The sequence below is a fragment of the Halictus rubicundus genome, chromosome 10, assembly GCF_050948215.1.
Source record: "Halictus rubicundus isolate RS-2024b chromosome 10, iyHalRubi1_principal, whole genome shotgun sequence".
In the NCBI taxonomy this organism is placed as follows: Eukaryota; Metazoa; Arthropoda; class Insecta; order Hymenoptera; family Halictidae; genus Halictus; species Halictus rubicundus.
The window spans coordinates 16,200,207-16,221,377 of NC_135158.1; the positions used below are offsets into that span (position 1 = coordinate 16,200,207).

The 21,171-nt window shown below is 48.7% G+C and overlaps 1 protein-coding gene across 3 annotated transcripts; it reads left to right on the forward strand.

Annotated features, from left to right (window-relative positions):
• Positions 1-1,532: 1,532 nt before the first annotated feature.
• Argk1 (Arginine kinase 1) lies at positions 1,533-20,741 on the forward strand. Of its 3 annotated transcripts, XM_076795272.1 has the most exons (5): positions 1,567-1,691; positions 15,718-15,805; positions 18,439-18,799; positions 18,884-19,258; positions 19,567-20,741. In XM_076795272.1, the coding sequence occupies exons 2-5, from the start codon at positions 15,762-15,764 to the stop codon at positions 19,912-19,914; spliced, it is 1,128 nt and encodes a 375-aa protein (XP_076651387.1). In that variant the 5' UTR covers positions 1,567-1,691; positions 15,718-15,761; the 3' UTR covers positions 19,915-20,741. The 3 variants fall into 3 exon arrangements, with proteins under 3 accessions (XP_076651389.1, XP_076651387.1, XP_076651388.1); XM_076795274.1 differs by lacking the exon at positions 15,718-15,805 and having other exon boundaries at positions 1,533-1,691; XM_076795273.1 differs by lacking the exons at positions 1,567-1,691; positions 15,718-15,805 and adding an exon at positions 13,997-14,295.
• Positions 20,742-21,171: the final 430 nt, after the last annotated feature.

The following is a 21,171-nucleotide window of genomic DNA, read 5'->3' on the forward strand; positions in this document are numbered from 1 at the left end:
AGAACCTCAGGTGTGAATATGGCGTCCGTTATTTATAGATCGCTGCACGTTCGCGCCTCGTACACTTGTACAGTCTCTGTCCCTCGATAAACACAAATGTATCTGTACCCGAAACCCTGAGAGACAGATTGCGATCGATGCTCGTTTGCGAAAATGACTCGAGCGTCGAACGAATTCCTGTATGCTCGTAAGAAAACGTTCGTCCAGACAGGAAGCTTCCATCGAATTAATGGGCTTTCATCAACTGGCGAATCGCATCGCGCATATTTGCATAATATCCGTGGTCTCTATTAATTATGGGGGCCTGTCGGATCGTTGAACTCCAGCGATCGCTTCCTCTTTTGCCGGAATCGCGAAGTGTGGGGCCTTCTCTGGCCTCGATTCATCTTACACACCTACGTATACCTATGCAGTATTCAATCTTTCGATCGATTCGAGAATAATCTAATTGCGCTAGAACTCGCAGCTAGATTAGAGACACACGGTGGAGAAGAAAAACGATCGGCACGACATTTTTGTTATGGTTATCTGGTTGTAGGCGACGATCGATTTTTTTCTGCCATCGACGGCTCTTTGTTTCGAGGTCGTTGACGTCCGATCGCGTTACCAGATCGTTTATCGATCGCGTGCGTATCGTCCCGTAACATCGATTGAAAAAAGCGGCAAATATTTTACATAACCTCTCGGTTGCGTCCGAAGGACAAAGAGAGAATGCTGCTTCGGCATAATGTCGTAGACACAAAAGATACATAACTAACCATTGTATAATTTGAACACAAAAAGGTTTCTTATTCCAGTAGCATCGCGTCACGGTATACCACCGTCCAACCCTTGCGTCCCGTCGGGATAATCGTTACCTTCCTATTACCTAGTATAGCCTAGCCGTTATTCTTAACATTTATTGCTTTCGCAGTATGCTTTCATAGTTCCGCGTTATCATACTTACACATATTCCAGAAAATATGTTAGGAACGAGTAGGTGCAATTTCTGGAAACATTGGAAATATTTTTTGCATCATTGTTCATATTTAATAGAGTACCAAACACTCAAGTATTGTACGAGTAAATCGTATCAGTTTGATATGCATAAAATGAAAAAAAAAAAAACAATCATATAGAATGGAAACATTCTAGGTTCAATTTTGCGTAAAGGTTCGTTCCGTTGTTCGGAGTAATGCTGCTTTGCAACCGTTTTAAGTACCGAAAAACGATATTGGGAGAGTTTTCGAATCCTGATTCGGAGCGTCTGTTAAGATTTATCGGTTGCTGCGCGGTTTCGGTATCGATCGAAGAGGGATCCGGCGGTGAGGGATAATCGTTAAAATTAGGAGGAAAGAAAAAATAGTGGTGGTAGGAGGGCCGGGCAACGGGCAAAATCCTCGTGGAAACAACGGAACAGAGGAACGTGGCTGGACCACGAACCGCGGACAGTATACCGTATACCGTATACCGTATACCGTATACCCTATACCGTGTACCGTCCCGGGGAGTGGAACAGAGGAACGAGGGGAGAACGGGGGGAGTATGTACAAAGGAGGGATGCGATTGGCTGAGGCAGAGAGGAGAGGTTCTCTCGGCTGTCGCGAGGCGAGTTGATTCCGCGCCACTTCGTTTCCGACTCGTGTCTACGTACGACGTGTCCGAGGACTAACGCAGAACATCATCCTTCGACTTTCCTTTGTCTACTAACGGTAAGCGACAGAATAGTTTGATCATCGCCGGAATGCTTTGTGCTCGCGAGACCCACGTTTTCCCGGATTTAACATTGGAACAGCCAGCTGGCTTCAATTTTGAATTTCTTTTCCGTTATTCTCCTCGGATTCGCTTGCGAAAACCGGACCGGATCTCTCGAAAAATTCACCCTTGGAATTTCCATCGGACATTGCTATTCGACTCTCGAAATTTTCTTCGCGTTCGTCGCGAAATTGTTGGATAAACTTGTTTTGGCAAAGCCGGTCGATATCTTTGCGAGAATTTCGCCTGGCAATTCCAATGTTAACGGTCATTTAGTTGTAGGCTGAGGGAATTTCTGTAAATTTCTGTCGACTGAAACATTCGGTCGTACTCGTTCGATCGAAGGATAAAATTGATTCGAAGATTTTTCGGCCGCTGCACCTTGCAGGTTAGGAGAGAGCGTAAACGCGGAAATTGCTAGCAGAAATCGAGAAATCGTTAGCGTGCAGGTTCTTTCCTCGATTATCTCGATGAAAGTCGCCTGGATTCGATCATCGAGTAGACTGCTGGTCTGCTGGTAAACCTGAACGAAACGAAAGAATAGGCGACGAGTTTCGATCGGTCTCGATTGCCGGTGGCTCGAACCGGCAGGAATTTCACGACCTGCTCTCTCGCGAGTTTTGCTCTAAATAGAGTTGCACAAGCGAGAGATACGCCCGATTCGCGTACACCGCCTAAGTGCTCGCGATATCATTTTCCCAACAGTGTAGATCGACGATTATACCGTTCGCGAACGTGCACGGTCGATTGTGCCGGTTTTTAGGTTAGCTATCGACCAGGTGTGTCCGTCCGACCAGGTATCCCGATCGACCGGTCCGACCACACACATACGTGTATCCGCAATCTCTACGATTCGGAATCGCGAATTGATATCGAAAGAATGATCGATCCGATCGCTTGCACTCGTTGGATCCTCTCGGATCAATTTTTTCCCATGATTTTTCGGAAACATTCGAGCACCGGTAAACGGTGCGGTTTTGTCGTAATTCGCATTCGATCGCGTAATCGTCGGAGATTTCGTTTAGTTGGTATTCGTTCGGTCCGATACAGAACGATAATTACAACGATAAATCGTGTAATTTTGTCGATACCAATGAAGACGTGCAAGTCAGATTTATGATTGTCTCTGCAAAGACTGATCGCGGAAATGGCGGTTACATGTCACGTGATCGTACATTTTAATGGATCGTTAAACCACTTGCTTTTCAAGCAAGAAGCTCGTAACTCGCGATCGATTGTATCGTATTCGGGGGCTGGTGCAAAAAGAAAAAAAAAACGAAACAACTTTTTTCGCGTGTTCCAAGGCCACGAGTTATTTCAAAAGCTAAAAATACGCCTCGCGTTTCATTCAAAGTATGTATCGATCTTGAATTTGAAAATACGCGATATATCGAGCTCGTGGTTGTTCGTAGTTGGATCCGCGTGTCACCTTGAAACTAAAAAATTTGCCGGATTTTAGGAACATCATCGATCGCTCTACCGTCGGCATCGGCGTCGTTCACGTTTCACGGGTTTCGGTATTACATGCTTACCGTGTTACATCCTCGTAGTTCTTCTTTTCACACAAAACTATCGTTTTTCCCCTCCTCGATGATTTTAGCGTTGCACCAGCGAGACTGCCCGTTACAATGTTTCGCTCGGCTCTCTCGAACGAACGAAAATATTCTGTTTCGAGACAAAGTTTTCGCCGGTTCGCTTTGTACGGTCAAATAATTTTTTACCGGGGGGTACAGTCGCGGACACCGGGTATTATTATTATTATTATTAGCATCACGATCGTCGGAAGCTCGGTGTCGGAAAATTGATTAAAAAACGAAAAGTAGAAGAAAAATTGCATCGCGTCGAGACAAATTGCTCTCGGATTCGAATTCGCGCAGCGAACGTATACCCGGATAAACATTCGCAGTCTAGTTATCCTCCATTGAACTGATTCTCGATTAGCATAACAGAATGTCTCGGTCCGACTGGCACATGAACGCGATCGATTCAATTTCCGTCGCACGCTTCGACGGAAAACGACAAAAAGAAAAAAGATTCGTTCGCGTCGCGCGTCTCGTTTCCGGTTCGTCCTGAAACGTCTGACACCGTGTTACGCAATTTTCGTGACCGTCATTTCGGTTCACCTTGGATCGTGTGCGCGCGCGCGCGCGCTCGCAGCCGAGTAGAAGAGAGTAGGTGGTAGGCGGTAGGCGGATTCCAATCGAATTCGAGTTGTCAGGAAAATCGGTATCGAATATGCAAATTAGCGAGAAACGCTGCATCGGATTTCCGTTCCGGGGATCCTGTCAAAAGTGAATTGACAGATTACGGTCAGACTACGTGGCATAGTGAAACGAGAGAGTGGGTGCAGTCTGATTACGTAAGGCCAGGGGATGCCCAGTGTTTCTCATGCTATTCGCCAATTTCATTTATTCACCAATTTTCGTTTGGTCCTGATCCGATATGTACATTTAAAAATTCGACAATTCGATCGCGTTACAGCGTTAGCGAAATTTATTAAAAAATCGCTAGAATTTCGGTGATACCCGGGTAAGTAGATGTGCCCGCCACGATTTAATCTCGATTCCCGAGATAGGAAGACGAGATCGATACTGACTGTGAAAATCTCATCGTTCACATCGCATTTTCGTCGAGCTCGTAAACTATTCACGGGTGTAGAGACAACGATCACGGGGGCACGATCCAAAAGTCCGAAATTTCAATTTGAAGAAACCGGTCCTAGTTCCTGGTTAGTTGTTACCGCGAATTCGAGAGAAAAAAGAAAAATTGAGATCTCCCTAATTGGGGAATATTCTGATCGATCGAGGGCTGCGGGAGGGGTTTGGGCTTCCGGTTCCGGCGGACGATTTATCGTCGCGTCGATCGAAATGTATGCGAACGGCGCGGAGCGGCGTGCTATTGGCAGAAAGGAGAGGAAAGAAGAAGGAGTGCATCGATGCGTTTCTTCTAGGAGGAGCCTCGTTAGGCCGCCGAGAACCGGAGATTCGTTTGAGCGGCGCGTGTGCATGCGTGTTCTGGCGTTTGGTAATTCAAAACGGAAATTGATAGTTGGCGGTCTCCCAATCGCGGGGGGCTCTGCGCGCCTCTGCTATACTCTCTGCGCGCTCTGCGCTCTGCGCTCTGCGTGGAAGGAACGCGGGCGCGCGCATACAAGCGTACATGCACGTGCGGGCACGCGTACACTGACGCTCAAAAGTATCTGGACACTTGGAATTTTTCACTCGATACAAACTGTCGACCAAATTGAAACACAACTTTCGCCGCAGACTTTCCTGTTAATCCAATGTAGTCGTTCGCTATTGTCGTCGAGGCCGTTAAATACAAAGTAGAAATAAAGTGCGCGGAATTTGGCAAATTTATTAATCATTTCACGAGCATTTCCCCAGCTAGCTGTCGCGCATCTGGCATAGTTTTGAGTGGCACTGTACGCGCGCACAACCGCAGACCGGAATGCAACGGCCCTCGTCTGCCATCGATGGTGTTTCCCTTGATCGATTTTTGCTGGAACAACGGTCACCGTCGGCACCTTCCACGACGCAATCGCGACGAATTATGCAGACCATTGCTTTTAGAACGGGATGGGAAACGTTGTTATCGATGCCCATTCATACCGGTTATTTTTATAATATTATAATCGTAGGACTTTGTAGACGGGCGTGTTATTTTTACCAACACTTTCATTCTTATCCCCGTGGTCGCGGAGATCGATAATGTATTCGGTTAAATTTAACCCGCGGCCAGCGGAACGCGTCCGATTGTTGGTCGGTAACATATTTCGCGATAGCACGAGGCCAGCCGAAGGGCTGTATTTGTTGGGGCGACGTTCACGGTTTGTATAACTGGCATCGATTACGGTTCTAGGTTCTACCGTCCCGCGAATCGTTGATACCGATTCACGGTATCGGTTTGTTCGTCTCCGCTCGGCGCTCGTCATCTCGTTACCTCGCCGCCCGTGTCGCACCTGTGATATTTAACTCGCCGTTCGTTCCGTTGAAGGTGCCCGGTGAAAAATTTTTCGCGCAACGTTTGTTACGGGATAATGAAATATCAATGAAAATGTTAACGATAAATTTAGAGAGCCGGTCGGCCGACGTCGCTCTTGGAGAAATCAGCCGGATTTAGAAAAGGTCTGACAGCACTTTATTCTCGGAGCTAATGATTTTTCCAGAGCGATTAGCGAAAGAGCAGCTCTTCACCCGTGACGTTTGCCGCCAGCAATATATGTCGCGAGTAATCTTTATCGATCTTACTTTTAACGTACAGATTCTTAAGGAGAAGAAACACGTTCGGCGTGTTCCGTTCGGGCTCTGGGTCTTTGCCCTCGGCCGTTGCGTTTCAGCATAAACAAAAGCGAAATGTTGTGTCAGTCTCGTTTTAATTTTGGTCCGAGTTAATTGGAGCAAAGGTGTGTACCTATCGAGCGACCCTGGGCGACATATCGATGCTTTAGCAACCTCTTTGCAGGCTGCAGCTTACACCCTGTGTCGAGCTGAACTTTTGCACAGTCCTCTAAAGGTACGCGAAGGTTCCCGATGACTATAATCCACTCGAATAATTTATATTCCTTCGATCTCTTTCGCATTGCCGCTTCATACCATATTAGACCCAGTTTTCGAATAGTCTTCTATACATTTCGAAAGCGACCTGTCGACCGGCTGAATTCTCTCCTCGGAACGTTAATTCTATTCTATTCTATTATAGATGGCTATCTTGTTTCTTTCGAGGGAATTAAATATTGCGTTGGAACGGTCGCGCAATGTTTTCTTTGAGAACGGAATCCATTCTTATCCGGATAAAGGGAACCGAAGACGGTACCGCATTCCAGACACTTATTCCTTTCGTCGAACAGACGCGAAAACGAGAAAAAGAAATGGAGTTCGTTTAAATTCCGAACCGATGATTCGCGGCCTCCGCGCGCGGTGTAGATCGGCCGTAATGACGCAAATGTAAGCTCAGTGACCAATAATTGGCACTGGCCTCGAAGTTACGCGATTTAAAAATACAAGTTGGCCGACCCGATGCCAGCGACAACTTGTTTGTCTTCTTCATTTAGACGCGCGACCACCTTTTAAATCGAATGCCGGTTAAAACGCGAGTCTGGCGTCACGTTTCTTGCTCATACAAAATCCTCTTTCTAACTATTTTTAGCGTTTCAACGATCTCGTTGAAATGTCATTTTGATAATAGTCTTGCGGGCGATTGTGGGCGTAACACTTGCACAATTAATTGCACCGGACAGCCTGCCAAATGTTACGAAAATCTGCTTACTGCCATACAGGTTCGCTTTGTTGATCGACGTGTCGCGTGTCGCGAAAACATTGTATCGAAATATTTCGCTGCGGGTATTTGAATTATCTTCGACCTTTATAGGTTGGAGGGTTTTCCTCGTAGATTATCGCGAATCCGATCGCAAATGTATGCCGCGTTTCAAACCGGCATCGATCTCCCGCGCGTTCACGTTTACCGGCAAAGTAGGTCTCTACCGGCAAAGTTGCCGAAAGGGTGCGCCACGGTCCGGCTCGACTGGTAATCGACAGGTCGGTACAATCGGTTTCTAGATGTACAACGGCGCGAACAATCGACACAGTCGGTAAATAGATTTTTGAAATTTGTAAATAGGTTGAGATGAATTTTTATTTTTTCTTCTTCCCGTTGAAACTCATTGTGCTTTTCGTACGTGGCGCGATACGGAGTAATTTTCACGTCGCAGGTAATTTATCTTCATGAACCCAGTGCAACCGGACACTGGCTAACAAGCGGAAGAATACATTGGTATATTCGCGTGGGTGGCTTTTAAGCAACCATTTTTCACGGTTTCCGATTTAAGAGCAGCTGCTGCGTGTCCCGAAATGCTCCGTCCGCGTGCATAAAGAGGACTTCCGGTCCACGAGAAGATCTCGCAAAACCCGATTTGCTAGCAGTCTCTTGTAATTTTGATCTTATCTTTGGCTAGATTTTTAAATAGATTTTATCCGTTCCACGCGTACGGTTTTCGTCTCGTTTCGTCTTCCGATCGATCGATTTCGTTGATCTCGCGCAAGAGTATCTCGCAACAGCTTCGCGGCCGACGGAAACGGCGACGTGGTTTGCTTGGAATTCGCATAATTCGACACGATTCCTTCTGCGAATCAGGCGAGTCGGCCTGAAACGACTGCATCCGGTGAATCGCGCGATTTATCCGGTTCATTTCAAACTGCCGGCTGGAGAAGGACAGCTAGCTCGAACCATGCAGGGAAATTCGTATAACGGAATTCATAGTTGAACGGATCATTCGATCCTCGCTGATTGTTCGATTGTCCTTCGAATTGCAGGGAATTTCGCAGGGTGTTGATGGCGTTCGATGTTGTCGCGCGGAGCGTGACTGGAATCGCAGAATTTTCGACGCTCCGATTCGAACAGCGCAGAAAGAATCGTCGCGACGGCGTAATATTTGCGAAAGTAATAATCTTCGGCAAATATTAGGCTCGCTCGAGCGAGGAACATCGTGTTGACGAGCGAGACGATTCTATTCGCGCGGGATGACCTTCTTCTAAAGTGAACCCGTTGCGTTTTCCTTTTCGCGGAACTATTCCATTCCGGCATACATAATTACCATCTCTAAACGCGATTACTCATTGCCAGGCTCGCAACCATGACGGAGGTCCTTGGAGCCGTGTCTCGAATCATTGTTCACGTCCCGATTTGCGTTGTAACGTAACCGATCGACGCGACGCGACGACGCGCGACGTCTCATTTCGCGAAACATCGTGCAGCGCGACGATCAGCCGTATTTCGCGCGTAGATCGAATTAAATCATTGTCATAAAGGTAAATACGATTTTGTACCGTGTTCTGTTCGAACGAAAGAAATCTTCTGTTTAGAAATTGTCCGAAGCTCGTTTAATTCTCAGACGAAACGATTAGCGATTTAATTCGCAACCGCGGTCGCAATCAGTCGCAATCAGTCGCAATCAGTCCCCTTGCTTATCATTTTTAATGCCGTTTAGATAACCAGGTGATTATTAGGATTTCTGCGAGTACAGTTGCCTGCTCGATGAAACCGAGCGAGTACCATAATCGCCAGCAATCTTTGCATGCCCCTTCAGAGAAAATTATCGAAGAATTAACGTGTTGTCGCGCAGAATATTCGACCGCTAAGTATTGTAGGAGACAAAATTGTCCCGGCAAAGTTATCGACCCGAGTTATCGTTCGATCGTAATTTCGGACGAACGGGGAGGAACGGGGACGAGAAGCGGAAGGGGGACGCACGGTCGAGAACAATTCGAATAGTGTTGGTGCCGTTATCGGGCCTCTCGATAACGCACGGTGCCGCCGCGATAATTCTATCGTCAAGACATTCTTGAAACACGAGCCGACAGATCGTAATCGCTTTTACGTGCCTCGTCCCTGTTTCCCTTCGTTCGCCTATAGAAAAATTACTAACGTCGCACATTATGCACCCTTCGATGCCGGAGGACGAAGAGAAAGCTATTCTCTTGGAGAGCAGCAAAGTTTCGTAATTTTTCGAATGTCCTCGAGCATCCGTGTCGATGGCTCGAGGCGCTAAAGCGATCAAGAAAGATGACGCAAGTAATTGAAAGAGAGAGAAAAATAATTAGCGCCGTGGCGGGTACAAGTGGCCGCAAGTTGACCGAACCCCAGTTACCGGAGAACAAAGCGGAACACAATGGAAACAAAGTGTCTGCGTTTACCCCCGGTGCGTGTTGTTTCGTGCGCCACCCTCGCGCCACGCCACACCACGCCACGCTCTTTCATCTCTTCGGAAACGTTGCGTCGTGTGTGTGTGTGTGTGTGTGTGTGCGCGCGTGTGAGCGCGCGCGCTGCGTGGTGTACCGAGAGAAAAGGCCGTCTTTTCACGGTAACGCGAAAAACTTGGAGGGAGCAGCGAAGAGACGAATCGTTGCTCTTTCACTCCCCCGGTTCTAAAGCTCGCCCCGAGCGCGGTTCGTGCCCCCCGTAACGAGCTCCTCTCTTCTCGGAATTAAACGGGACTGATATATCGAGGCTGCCTCGCAACTATCTACATACGTCTCTGCTACTTCGCGGTCGCGAGCAAGACATCGCAAGGAATTGCTGGAAAAGGGTAGATCTCGTCCAACGATCTTTCTTGTTAAACGAAGAGTATCCAATTGTATTTCAAAGAGTGGTTCCAAAGCTACAGGGTTGCGAGGCGAGGCGAGGCCTGATGTCTGACCTGCACAGGGCTACTCCACTTGGCGCGTTGTACCCGTTGAGCCACGCGACTGCTTTTCAAAATCAACTTTCGTGTCTTTCGCTCGAACAATTGATTTTGTACCGTGGCTGTTTAAATGACTGGTAGGCGTGCACTCGCTAGAACGATAGGAAATAACACGCTTGTCCGTCGATCGTTGCCAGGCGGGCACGATAATCGTGTGCGAAATGGCGTATTCGCGAGCGACACGGATAGACGCCAGGTTGAAGGGACTGGGGGAAAGGGACGCGCGATGAGATCCCCGGTGCACCTCTTGCACGCACCTTGACCCCTTTGGTTCCCGTTGACGCGACGCATCGGCGAAACAATTTCGTCAATGAACAATGATGGGTCGATTTAGGCTGATGCGCGGGGCCTAGATCGCGTTTAGCAGCCGATGGTCCTGAGAAACTTGCGAAAAGCTTGTTCTCGGTGTTCTATTTATCGTATATCGTGCCTTCTACGAGGGAATCGCCCTTCGTCTCGCGAGGGACAGAGCCTATCGAAAGTTATTTTTACCACTAGTTACTTGGTATTTTCGTTACAACAGAGTATATTTTATTTAGCAGCGGGAGAACAAGCAACGTATTTATCGAGGGGGTTTATTCGAAGATCCCTCGATGACGTTTCAATTAATTTCGCGGGCGTCCGATCAACTGAAAATATCGTTTCCTATTAGAACGTTGTCGAGCGTGTGCAACGGAAAAGTTTCGACGGATGAACAGGTGCGGTAAATCATTAGAATAGATTTGCTACTCGTTTGATCAAGAACCTGTTACTCTCGTAGGAGTCACGGCGAGGCGAGGCGAGGCGAGGCGAGTTTTCGCGCATACGTAAAGAGCCGCCGACTAGCAAGCACTCCCGTAGGCAGCCATTTATTATTCAGGCTCTCCTGTTATTGGTTTTCCTCGTTCGCTGCCCTTCCGAGCTCTATTCGTCTCTCGCAATCGCGTGTCGTCATCGAACGAACAGAAAATCCTAGGTACTTTCAGAAGCTGTTGGCGGCTACCTGTTCACGACTCGTCCCCCATTTTTCAAATTTCGTACAACGAACTGCCAAGCTTCGTAAGCTTCAAAATTACTGTCGAGTACGAAGATCTTCGAGGAGAAGATTTTTTTGTTAGAAAATTCGCCATAAAGGAATTCGAAGAAGGATATTTTCTTATTGAGATTGTTCGAGCTGGCTGAAATCCGAGTTGCCGAATAATCTTGTTCCTGTATTTCTCGATACACCGGTTTAGCCGTGCCTCGTGAAAAATGTAGAAAGTTGCGAGGCTTGCCCCGCCGCGCTGCACCGCGTCGTACCGCGCCGGTTTAACGCAGAAACCGTTCGAACTCCGCCGAGAAAAGAGGAGAGAGAAGAGAGAAGAGAGAAACAGAAGTCGAGCAATTGGTAGAGAACCGCATTTGACTCTCTCGACGGAATAACAAACTACCCCCGGTGCTGGATAATCAGCGTGTATTTCTTGCGAGCGTGTCGGGAGCATTTAGACGTCGCCGACGATCGAGATAATATCGTCTCGGGAGCACAATATTATCTCTGAAAGCAACGACGAGTTCTCGAACACGGTCTTCGATTCATTTTTGCGTACCGTTCATTCCGAACAACTTCTTATATTTCTCCGAAAGATTCGGCGAACGCAACAAAATTTGCATCGCAACCCTCCGGGATGGCATCATTCATCCCGCGGGGTATGTATATACTCAGAGTTTCCGAAATCACGGGCCGATCGAGAACGAACAAATCGGGAACACCGAGCCGAAAGTGTTTCCGATTGGTTCGAGCAGGTGTTCCCCGCGATACCAACTAGAAACATGGAACGAAATTTGCACTAGGGTAGCTCCGAGTACGTGCATGTATATCGAACGATCTCATCTTTGGGTCTCGCTACAAATATCAGGGTCTACCTTTCGGAAAATTGATCGTTGTACCGGGAAATTGCAAAATTGCAAACCGCGCGCGCATCGGTCGGCTGATTTTTCCCGGCAGGTAGCCCAAGCCCGAGCCCGAGCCTGGGCCCGAGACCACGACGAACGTAACAAAGTGGCAGGGATTGGTGGGTTCGGCATCGAGGCTCGAAAACTACGGTCTCTTCCGGCAGCCAGCGGGTAGAGTCGGCCAGAGTCGGGTAGAGTCGGGTAGAGTCGAGCCGGAGCATAGGTAGACAAGCGCGAAGGTGAGTGCGCGCGTGTGATTTTCCACGCACGTAGTCTCTGGCCCGTGTGTGTGTGCGTGTCGCGACTTGCGTGTTGCTGCACATGGACGTGTGGGTGTGTGGGTGCCGGTGTAGGTGCGTGCTATCGACCGGGTATCCTTCCGTGCTGGACGCCGGTGTGCCCCACCCTGATGCCGTCGGGGCGAGCACAACCGAGAGAGAGAGAGAGAGAGAGAGAGAGAGAGAGAGCAAAATCGTACACGCGTCCGGGGAAACGACAGAGACGAGAGATGTAGCCGCTTCGCGAGCGAGCAATCGGAGGAAACGAGAAAAACAAACGAACGATGCGCGCCGCTAAGGAGGTAGGGGGTGGCCTTTTAAAAAACGAGACAGGCTCAGGAAGGAAAACGAGAGTGCGACGAGAAAGGATCGCGTGGCTGTGGCGCGTACAGAGACAGAGAGAGAGAGAGAGGAGTGGGGAGGTCTGCGAAATGGTGGAAAGTCTAGTGGAAAATGAGAGAGACGGATAGGAGGAGCGAAAGGAGACGGCCGGGCCGTCCTGCGCGGGCAACAGAGACACAGGAAAATTGGTGCGAGCGGTAACAGTCGGAGAGAGAAAGAGCGCTATTCGTCGGAGAGGGGAGAGCGGGAGAGCGAGAGCGAGAGAGAGAGAGAGAGAGAGAGTGTCGGAGAGAGATGACGGCACGCAGAAATGCCTGCTGCTTAGTGATAGCGTAGAGACTGTAGTGTTCGCATCTGTCTGACGGCGCGCGGACGGTGTTCACGACGGACGGTGACATTTTTCGGAGAATAGAGGAGGAACGACAGAGAAGAGACGCGCGGGAGAAAAGCGAACCGTTCGCAAAACTGTTCGGAAAAACACGGGAGAAGACGAGAAAGGAAGATCGCCGGACCGGTGACTCGCGAAAAGACACGCGAGTTCAGTGATCGACGTAGCGGGAGTTCCAGGATACGTCTCTAAAAAACGAGAGAGAAAGAGAGATTGAGGGAGAACGGGGTAGAAGGGAATTTCGATTTACGAATTTTGACTAGGCCTTTCTCGAGGTACCCTTTCCAAGCCCTTCCCCGATCGTTGTTTTTCTAACTCTCTTCCCCGGATTTGGTAAGTAGGCGGGGAACTCTGATCCACGACTTCCGGTTACACCGGCCGAGCTCGCGTGATTTTTCGAGGGCCGTTTCTACCGTTTACCGGGATATCGATTCAAGAAGTTGCTCGGAACGCGCGTGCCGGTACGCTTTCGTTTTCACCGAGCGAAAAGGAAATACCCCGGTAATAATACTCGCGCGACATTGATCGCGATTCTCGGTGGTCCGTCCGGCGCCACCTGTTTCCCTTCGCGGATTTTTTCTTTCATCCCTCGCGCGTTTTCGCCGGGAATATCGCCGTCTCGATCGCTAGAGAGCCGTCCGAAGAAACGCCGATCGACCGGTGTGCAAACCGAGAACACGCTGCTCCGGTCGATCGATCTTTTTTTTTTCTTCCGAAAAGATGTTTTCGGGAGATCGATTCGAGAGCAGCGTGTTCCAGGAAGTCTGGGGCCACGGGCGGGAAGAGAGAGAGAGAGAAAAACGATGATCAGTCATTTTCAAAATTGTCAGACGACCTCGTCGATCGGTCCAGCGTACGAAGAGCCAACGGATCCTCGAGGGATGCTGGTTTGGACCGGTGCTTCGCCGAGGATATTTTGTTAGACGTTTCTTTTTTTTCACGGTGAAACCGGCGAGGTAGAGTGCACCGCGCTAAATCCTTTTGCGGCGCTCGGACCGGAAGCGGACACGAGAACACGACGAGTACAAGCAGTACGGACTATTAGAGAGCGTGCTATCGACGAACGGGGCTACCCGCGTTTCGTTCTCCGTCCATCTTGTCTCGCGAGGACCACGGCGCGAGCCTCTTTGCTCCGAACGGGACTGCTTCCTGCTTCCGGTGTCGGTGGACCCTGTGTCGACCAAAGACGGAGGGAGAGAAACGACCGAAGCGGTTGATTCATCGACGGTGTACTCGCAGGCACGCGCACACGCACGCACCGGTGGTTCGCGCCCTCGTTTCCCTCTACCTCTCTCTTTCTCTCTCTAGCGCGTGCGTCAGGGCGTCGCCGTCGTTGTTGTTGTTGTTGGCGTTGTCGTCGTCATGGGTGGATGTACGTCGAAGGATACCACCTCCAGCGACGAGTATGTATCAGAAAGGGGAGACGTACTTGTTGGGTTTGATCGAAACCGATTTTATACATTGAGCAAACGGTAGCATTTCATCGAGAGAGTATTTGTATTTGTTTCGTGCGAGTGAAATTCGTTGAAAAATCGTTGACGGAGGAGAATGTGGGAAACCCGGCGATTCGCGTTCTTCGATGAAAAACAATCAGGGTGCAGCCGGGACGGTGTTGCATCCTGTAGAACGTGTGCAACATGGTTTTCGAAGGGATGCTCGCAGCGTTCAGTGATACAGGAGCACGATGGGTCGGACCGCGTGGGGAATACGATACGCTCGAAAGTGCTCGAGACGAGCTTCGTGACTAAACTAGATCGGGGAGCCACGGGATAACAATAAGGGAACGCGAGACTCTTATCGCGACTATCTTCCCCTTGTATTCGAAATAATAATAACCAGATGTACGACTAGAATAGCCTTTTTAGAGGGGGGGGGGCGGTCGAGCGCAAACAGTTCAACGATAATACAGACGCTCCGACGGAAACGGGTGCTAAGGAGTGTCCACGATCTCGATTTCTCCGAGAATTATAGAGCATCCCTGAAAGTACGTTTATACGAGAGCTGTGATAAAAGCTGATCGTCCATGGCGCTAAGCTACAAGTTGCCGTGCCGGTTGTTTCGACGTAAACGCGCTACCATTCGAGAACGATGGAACGCGTTTGGTCCGATACGAACGTGATAAAAGTGCCGTAACGCTCGAAGACCGAAACGAATCTTGTTCATCTTGGATGAACGAGGCTCGATGAGTTTCTTGTGTTATTCGAGTACACGGTGGAATATCGAGTACCGGTCCCTCGTGCTGAACGACAGGACGAGAGAGGGGTCTTTGCCGAGTTTACACTGGCCGGAGACCGACCCCTGCGTTGGCTCGCACAAAAGGGTTAACCCTTCGCCCTTGCGTAGGGGCGTGGACGGGAAGCAGGTCACCTGAAAAATTTTATTTGCATTTCGCACGGTATGTCGAACTCGGCGCTCGTGCGATCACCTTTTCTGGCGCGCCTTCGAGAACGTCCCACCGACAATACCTATTTATTTCTTTTTTTTTTACAACTCGACGACTGTCGATCAAATTTAGAAAACACGGTGTGCACGCTGTTAACGAGAAAACTTTTTTGCGAATCTGGCGCCGTTACCGCGTACGATAAGGATAAGAATAAGAATAGGAACGAGAACCGGAAGCGAGTGTACGCGCGATTCCTCGCGATCAGAATGTTAATCGGATCGATTCGAAACCGAAGGACGAGACGGGACGAGACGAGACGAAGGAAGCTTTCGAACGCGATGAAACTATAGGAAAGTATAGTGGTCGATGCTCCGTCGTCTGTGTGCTCGCTGAGAGAAATAGAGGAGACCCAACCGTAACAGTTTCTGTCGCTTATAAATAGACGCATAAATCGCCAGGGCGATAATCTACGCATAATTGTCGACGATGGGCATATGCGAGTCGGCGGATGAGACCACCGTTGAGGACGAGTACGTATTGGCACGCACTGTTGTTGTTGTCTCTCTCCTTTCTCTCTCTCTCTCTCTCTCTCTCTCTCTCTCTCTGTCTCTGTCTCTCTGTCTCTCTGTCTGTCTTTTTGTTAAACGTTGGTGGCCCCAGGCACGAACAGTAAACTCGCTCGAGCTCGGTTGTTCTCCCATAAAATTATTCGAAACGATACTTTTTCCAAATAATATCTAGAAAAGCGCGAAGATTTTTAAATATTCGATTTGCTTCGGGAAAGCGGTGGCAATTACCGCGTTCGAGAGTTTAATGTCGCGGGTCGGTCTCGTGACGCATTGCCCTGTTAATCATCCGATGATTAATCTTCGGCCGTGACTCGTCGTCCGAGCATAATTAGACACGAATCCATGCGCGTTTCGAAGGTACACTCTGGGAATTTTGTTCGCACGAATCCAGCTATCTCGATGAAACTTCGCAGACTTTTCGTTGCGTGTTCAAGCTATGTACGAATCTCACGATGCATCGTTCTTTCCTCCATGCGTTGTAAATTACTCGACCGATCGGCTTCGAATTTCGCAAGCTAGAATCGTCGGTAGTCGAACCGCCAGCAAATTGTTAGAGCTCCGTCGATGTACAATGTTCTGTCCGTTTGAACAAAGTCCGAGGATACGTTCGAAAGCCAGGGGGAAAAGATAATATCCGCTCGAGGATGAAGCTCGAACGAGTTCGAGCGAAGCACTCTCGCAACTTGTCAGTGTATCGCCTCTCAACAAGTGCACCGACGCTCCGCGCCGCGCCGCGCCGCGCCGCGTCGCGTCGCGTCGACGAGAGACACGCCTTAGACACCCATCGCACGGCACATGCCGCTCGAATGCAAAACCGTCGAAGCTGTGTCGATGCCGAAGAGCAGCTGCGATGAACAGAATCTACATTCCACCGAGGCTCTTCGAGCATCCGATTGCGAAAAAATGTCTGTATCAACGTCCTCTTCACACATTGCGGACGTGCGAAATTCTAGTTGAAAATGCAGGCTGGCGATTCGTGTTCCGCACCGGTCATTCGAACGTGTCGATGGTTATTAAAGCTTCGTTAACACGGCATTTCTGGGTCGGCTGTAAATGGTTGCAGGCTCGCAGTCTATTAATTAGGAATAATTCAAGGTTGAGCCATCGTGGTCACGAAAGCCTCGAGCACGACACGTTGGTACCGTTCCATTGCTATTTCTATTTGTATTCGAACTTGAAATAGCAAGGCGCATTCGACGAAATTGAACAAATTATTAAGAGGGCCGCCTTGTCGCCTCAATGACGATCGAGAACGGTGCTTCTCGCTCCTATCGATCGTTTCGGCGTCAAGTTCAAACGTCTCCCGTGATTGCCGATGACGCGCCGCGTTAGACCCGAACGGAAAAATTAATGTGAACTCGAGAATAACGAGGTATGCATCGTTTCGTGAAGCACGTGCTTCCGAGGACCGGCCGGCTGCCGTCTGCTGTTGCTATTTCTGTTGCCGTTCCCATTGCTGCCGCTGCTGGTGGTCTCTGGTCAAGAATCGATCGATCGCCGCGACCAGTTCTCTCTCGATGCTACCCTGTAAGCTTTTAAACGTTCTCCGTGCCTCGAACGAAGCCCTGACACAATCTCTGGCCTGTCGTGCCGTAAGATTGCCGTTCAGATCGATCCAAACGTGAGTAACAAACCTCGATCCTCTTCGATGATATCGTCGCCCTCGCGATCGCCCAAATAGATTATACTCGATTTTTGTCTAGGCAAGATCGTCTATCCTTATTAGACGAATTTATCTTTGTCCTACCACGTTCTAACTCCGTGTTTGCCTTCGTGAATATTTAAGCCTGTACGTACGGTCCGATTGTACAATTCCAGTTGAAATCGGCTCATCGGGTAGATATCGTGTATATTTTTATGTAATTCTTATCGCGACGGGATCGAACGCTATCGTTTCTAGGTACGACGTAACCAGATATCCGAATCGGTTGACGTCAACGAACAATCCGGGGTCTTAAAATCTGTAAAATCTCGCGATTCGACGCGCATTGTCGATTCGGCGATATTAATAAACGCTCGATAACGGGGAATTATCTTTAAGAACCGTGATCGATAATCTATCGGGTTGATACGCGAGAGAACAGCGCAAAGGTCAAAGATAAGATGTTTCGCGATAGAGAGAGAGATTGGTCGCGCCCATCGACACTCTCGATCGTCTTACCGACACCTTGACACATTGACACCTTGACACGTTGACACATCGACACAACGTGTACTATTATGCACCTTGTTGCTACTCGAAGGAGCCGTGTGATTCTACTACTAGCTATTCCCTTGTTCTTTGTTTGCTTCGCGGGAAAAACGAAACCGTAATGATTCTGTACGAGGTACAGTATCACCTCGTTCGACGGACACGCGAGAAAGTAACACGTTCGAGACGAAAAGATCGGGCCTGTCGTTTTCTCCTGTTAGAATTAGGGGAGGCGCAGAATGACCGAATGATCGAAAACACGTGGGTCGCTGACAGGTGGAAATCGGCACCGTTTAACGAGGTGTTACCGTCCAACGAACCACACTTTAAACCACCTTGAACCATCTTGAAACGCGTATCGAAAAACCGTGTTCGACTAACGAGTCACGATTGTTCGTTGCAGCAAGAAAAACAGCAATATGGTGGACCAAGCAGTTCTGGACAAGCTGGAGGCTGGCTTCAACAAGCTGTCCGGCACCGAGAGCAAGTCGTTGCTGAAGAAGTATCTGACGAAGGAGATCTTCGATCAACTGAAGACGAAGAAGACTCAATTGGGCGCCACCCTGCTCGACGTGATCCAGTCCGGCGTGGAGAACCCCGACTCCGGCGTTGGCATCTACGCCCCCGACGCCGAGTCCTATACTGTCTTTGCCGACCTGTTCGACCCCATCATCGAGGACTACCATGGTGGCTTTAAGAAGACCGACAAACACCCGCCTAAAGATTTCGGCGATGTCGACACCCTTGGAAACCTCGACCCTGCTGTTAGTATCCCGAAGAAATTATTCTATTTTGCTTTTCATAGTCGTCGATAAACGAGCATTAACTCTTTTCTGTCTGTGATTCAGGGTGAATTCGTGGTTTCCACTCGCGTGAGATGCGGTCGATCTTTGGAAGGCTACCCCTTCAACCCCTGCCTGACCGAAGCCCAGTACAAAGAGATGGAAGAGAAAGTCTCCAGCACTTTATCCGGCTTGGAGGGCGAGCTCAAGGGAACATTCTATCCGTTGACCGGCATGAGCAAGGAGGTGCAGCAGAAACTGATCGACGACCACTTCCTCTTCAAGGAGGGCGACCGCTTCTTGCAGGCTGCCAACGCTTGCCGCTATTGGCCCACCGGCCGTGGTATTTTCCACAACGACGCCAAGACCTTCTTGGTCTGGTGCAACGAGGAAGATCATCTGCGTATCATCTCCATGCAGATGGGTGGTGACCTTGGACAGGTAAACATCGGAAATATCGAAGTCTGCGTTTCGTAATTTTCTCATTGTTGAAATTTTCGGACGGGTTTCTAGCTGGGAGGAGGGTATATTCTACCTAAGGTTTCTACGTAGGAATTTGTTAACTTACGATTAGGATAATAAAGGTTGGCGGTGATCGTCGTCGGTCCTAGAATTCTCGACCAGGATCAAAGTAATCTGTACACGATAAGAATACTTTGAACAGATGCTTCGCATAGAAATTGAACGGGATAATAGGACTGCAAAGTAGCCGGCTCTGCGATCGTTGATTCGTGTTTCGTGTTTCGCAGGTTTACCGACGTCTGGTGACCGCAGTCAACGACATCGAGAAACGACTTCCGTTCTCTCACAACGACCGTCTGGGCTTCTTGACTTTCTGCCCGACTAACTTGGGTACCACCGTGCGCGCCTCCGTGCACATCAAGGTGCCCAAGTTGGCCGCGAACAAGGAGAAGCTCGAGGAGGTTGCGTCCAAGTTCAATCTTCAGGTCCGTGGAACCCGCGGAGAGCACACCGAGGCCGAGGGCGGCATCTACGACATTTCCAACAAGCGACGTCTCGGTCTGACCGAGTACCAAGCTGTAAAGGAGATGCACGACGGCATCGCCGAGCTGATCAAGATCGAGAAAGAGCTCTAAATCCCGCGTCCCAACGTTGAATAACGGACACCGCGACCACTTTTCCCTTCCCCCCTCCCCATACCCTTTACCCATACAGTTCTCCATTTAGTTGTTCTTGACGCCATCGAGGATCAACATTGTTGTTCTCTCGTGCTCGCTTCTATCGAGCCAATCAAAAGTGACATCAAGGCTACGCGATGAGTCGCGTACGTATGTACGTTGTTTTTCTGTTAATGCGAGATCGTTGAAGAGAGGTACGAATCTTTAGGAAAGATTTGTATTCCCGAACGGGATATCATTTTGAGATCCGCTCTAATTGTCTACGTCAACTTTTGGTTCTCGATGCGGTAAGACCTCTAACGCAGCTACAAGCGGGTCCTTAGAGTTTCAGGGAAACGATTCAAAGACGCCTCCTTCGCGTTGAAGAGTTTCAAAGTGTTGGCGACGAACGATCGTTTCCTCGTCTATTTGCTCTGTCTTTACTCCTCTACACGCGTTATGATTATTATTACTATTCTTATTCTTATTCTTATTATTATTATATAATTAATATTATTAATATTATTATTATTATTATTATTATTATTACCATCGTTACTATTATAATTATTATGATTATCATTATAATTTTTATGTTGACTCAAGTTCCTTTTTATCGATAAAAAAATCTGATAATAACAGACAGCGTAAGAACAATACAAAAACAGCCTTTCGTTGTGTTACACGTGAATACAACCACGCATTCTATGTTCGGACAGTATTTTGATTTCGTTTCACCCTATTTCTTTTTTTTTTCTAAGGACATGTAATCCAGCAGGTAGAGAAATACACGCAGTATTCTTTCATTTCTCTATTATATTATGCATGCTCTTTCAATATCCTTGGGATTGATTTTTTTGTAACCGTCGTCGCCGTTTAATGCCAGTCGTGTCCCGATCGAAATCCACATCCCACGATTTGTGATTGTCTTTACTCGGAGAAAGTTTAAACGAAAGAATGGAAGCTACGGTTGTACGAAAGATTCGCGTCGACGAACGACACGAACGTGTACGGTGATCGCGTTCGATTTTTATACGTTCTTCCGGAAGCCCGTCGATTCTCTTCTTCTTTCTCTATTTATTCTACAACGAAGCCATTCCGTCTCTCGTGAAAACGCGTCGAGCAATTTGATACGAGACACGGAGGGCGAAATTTCTATCGACGCAGAACGGAAGCGATTTTGAAAGAATAACTTTCCGCAACTTCTCGAGTGTGAGATTCGACATCTGGGCTGCT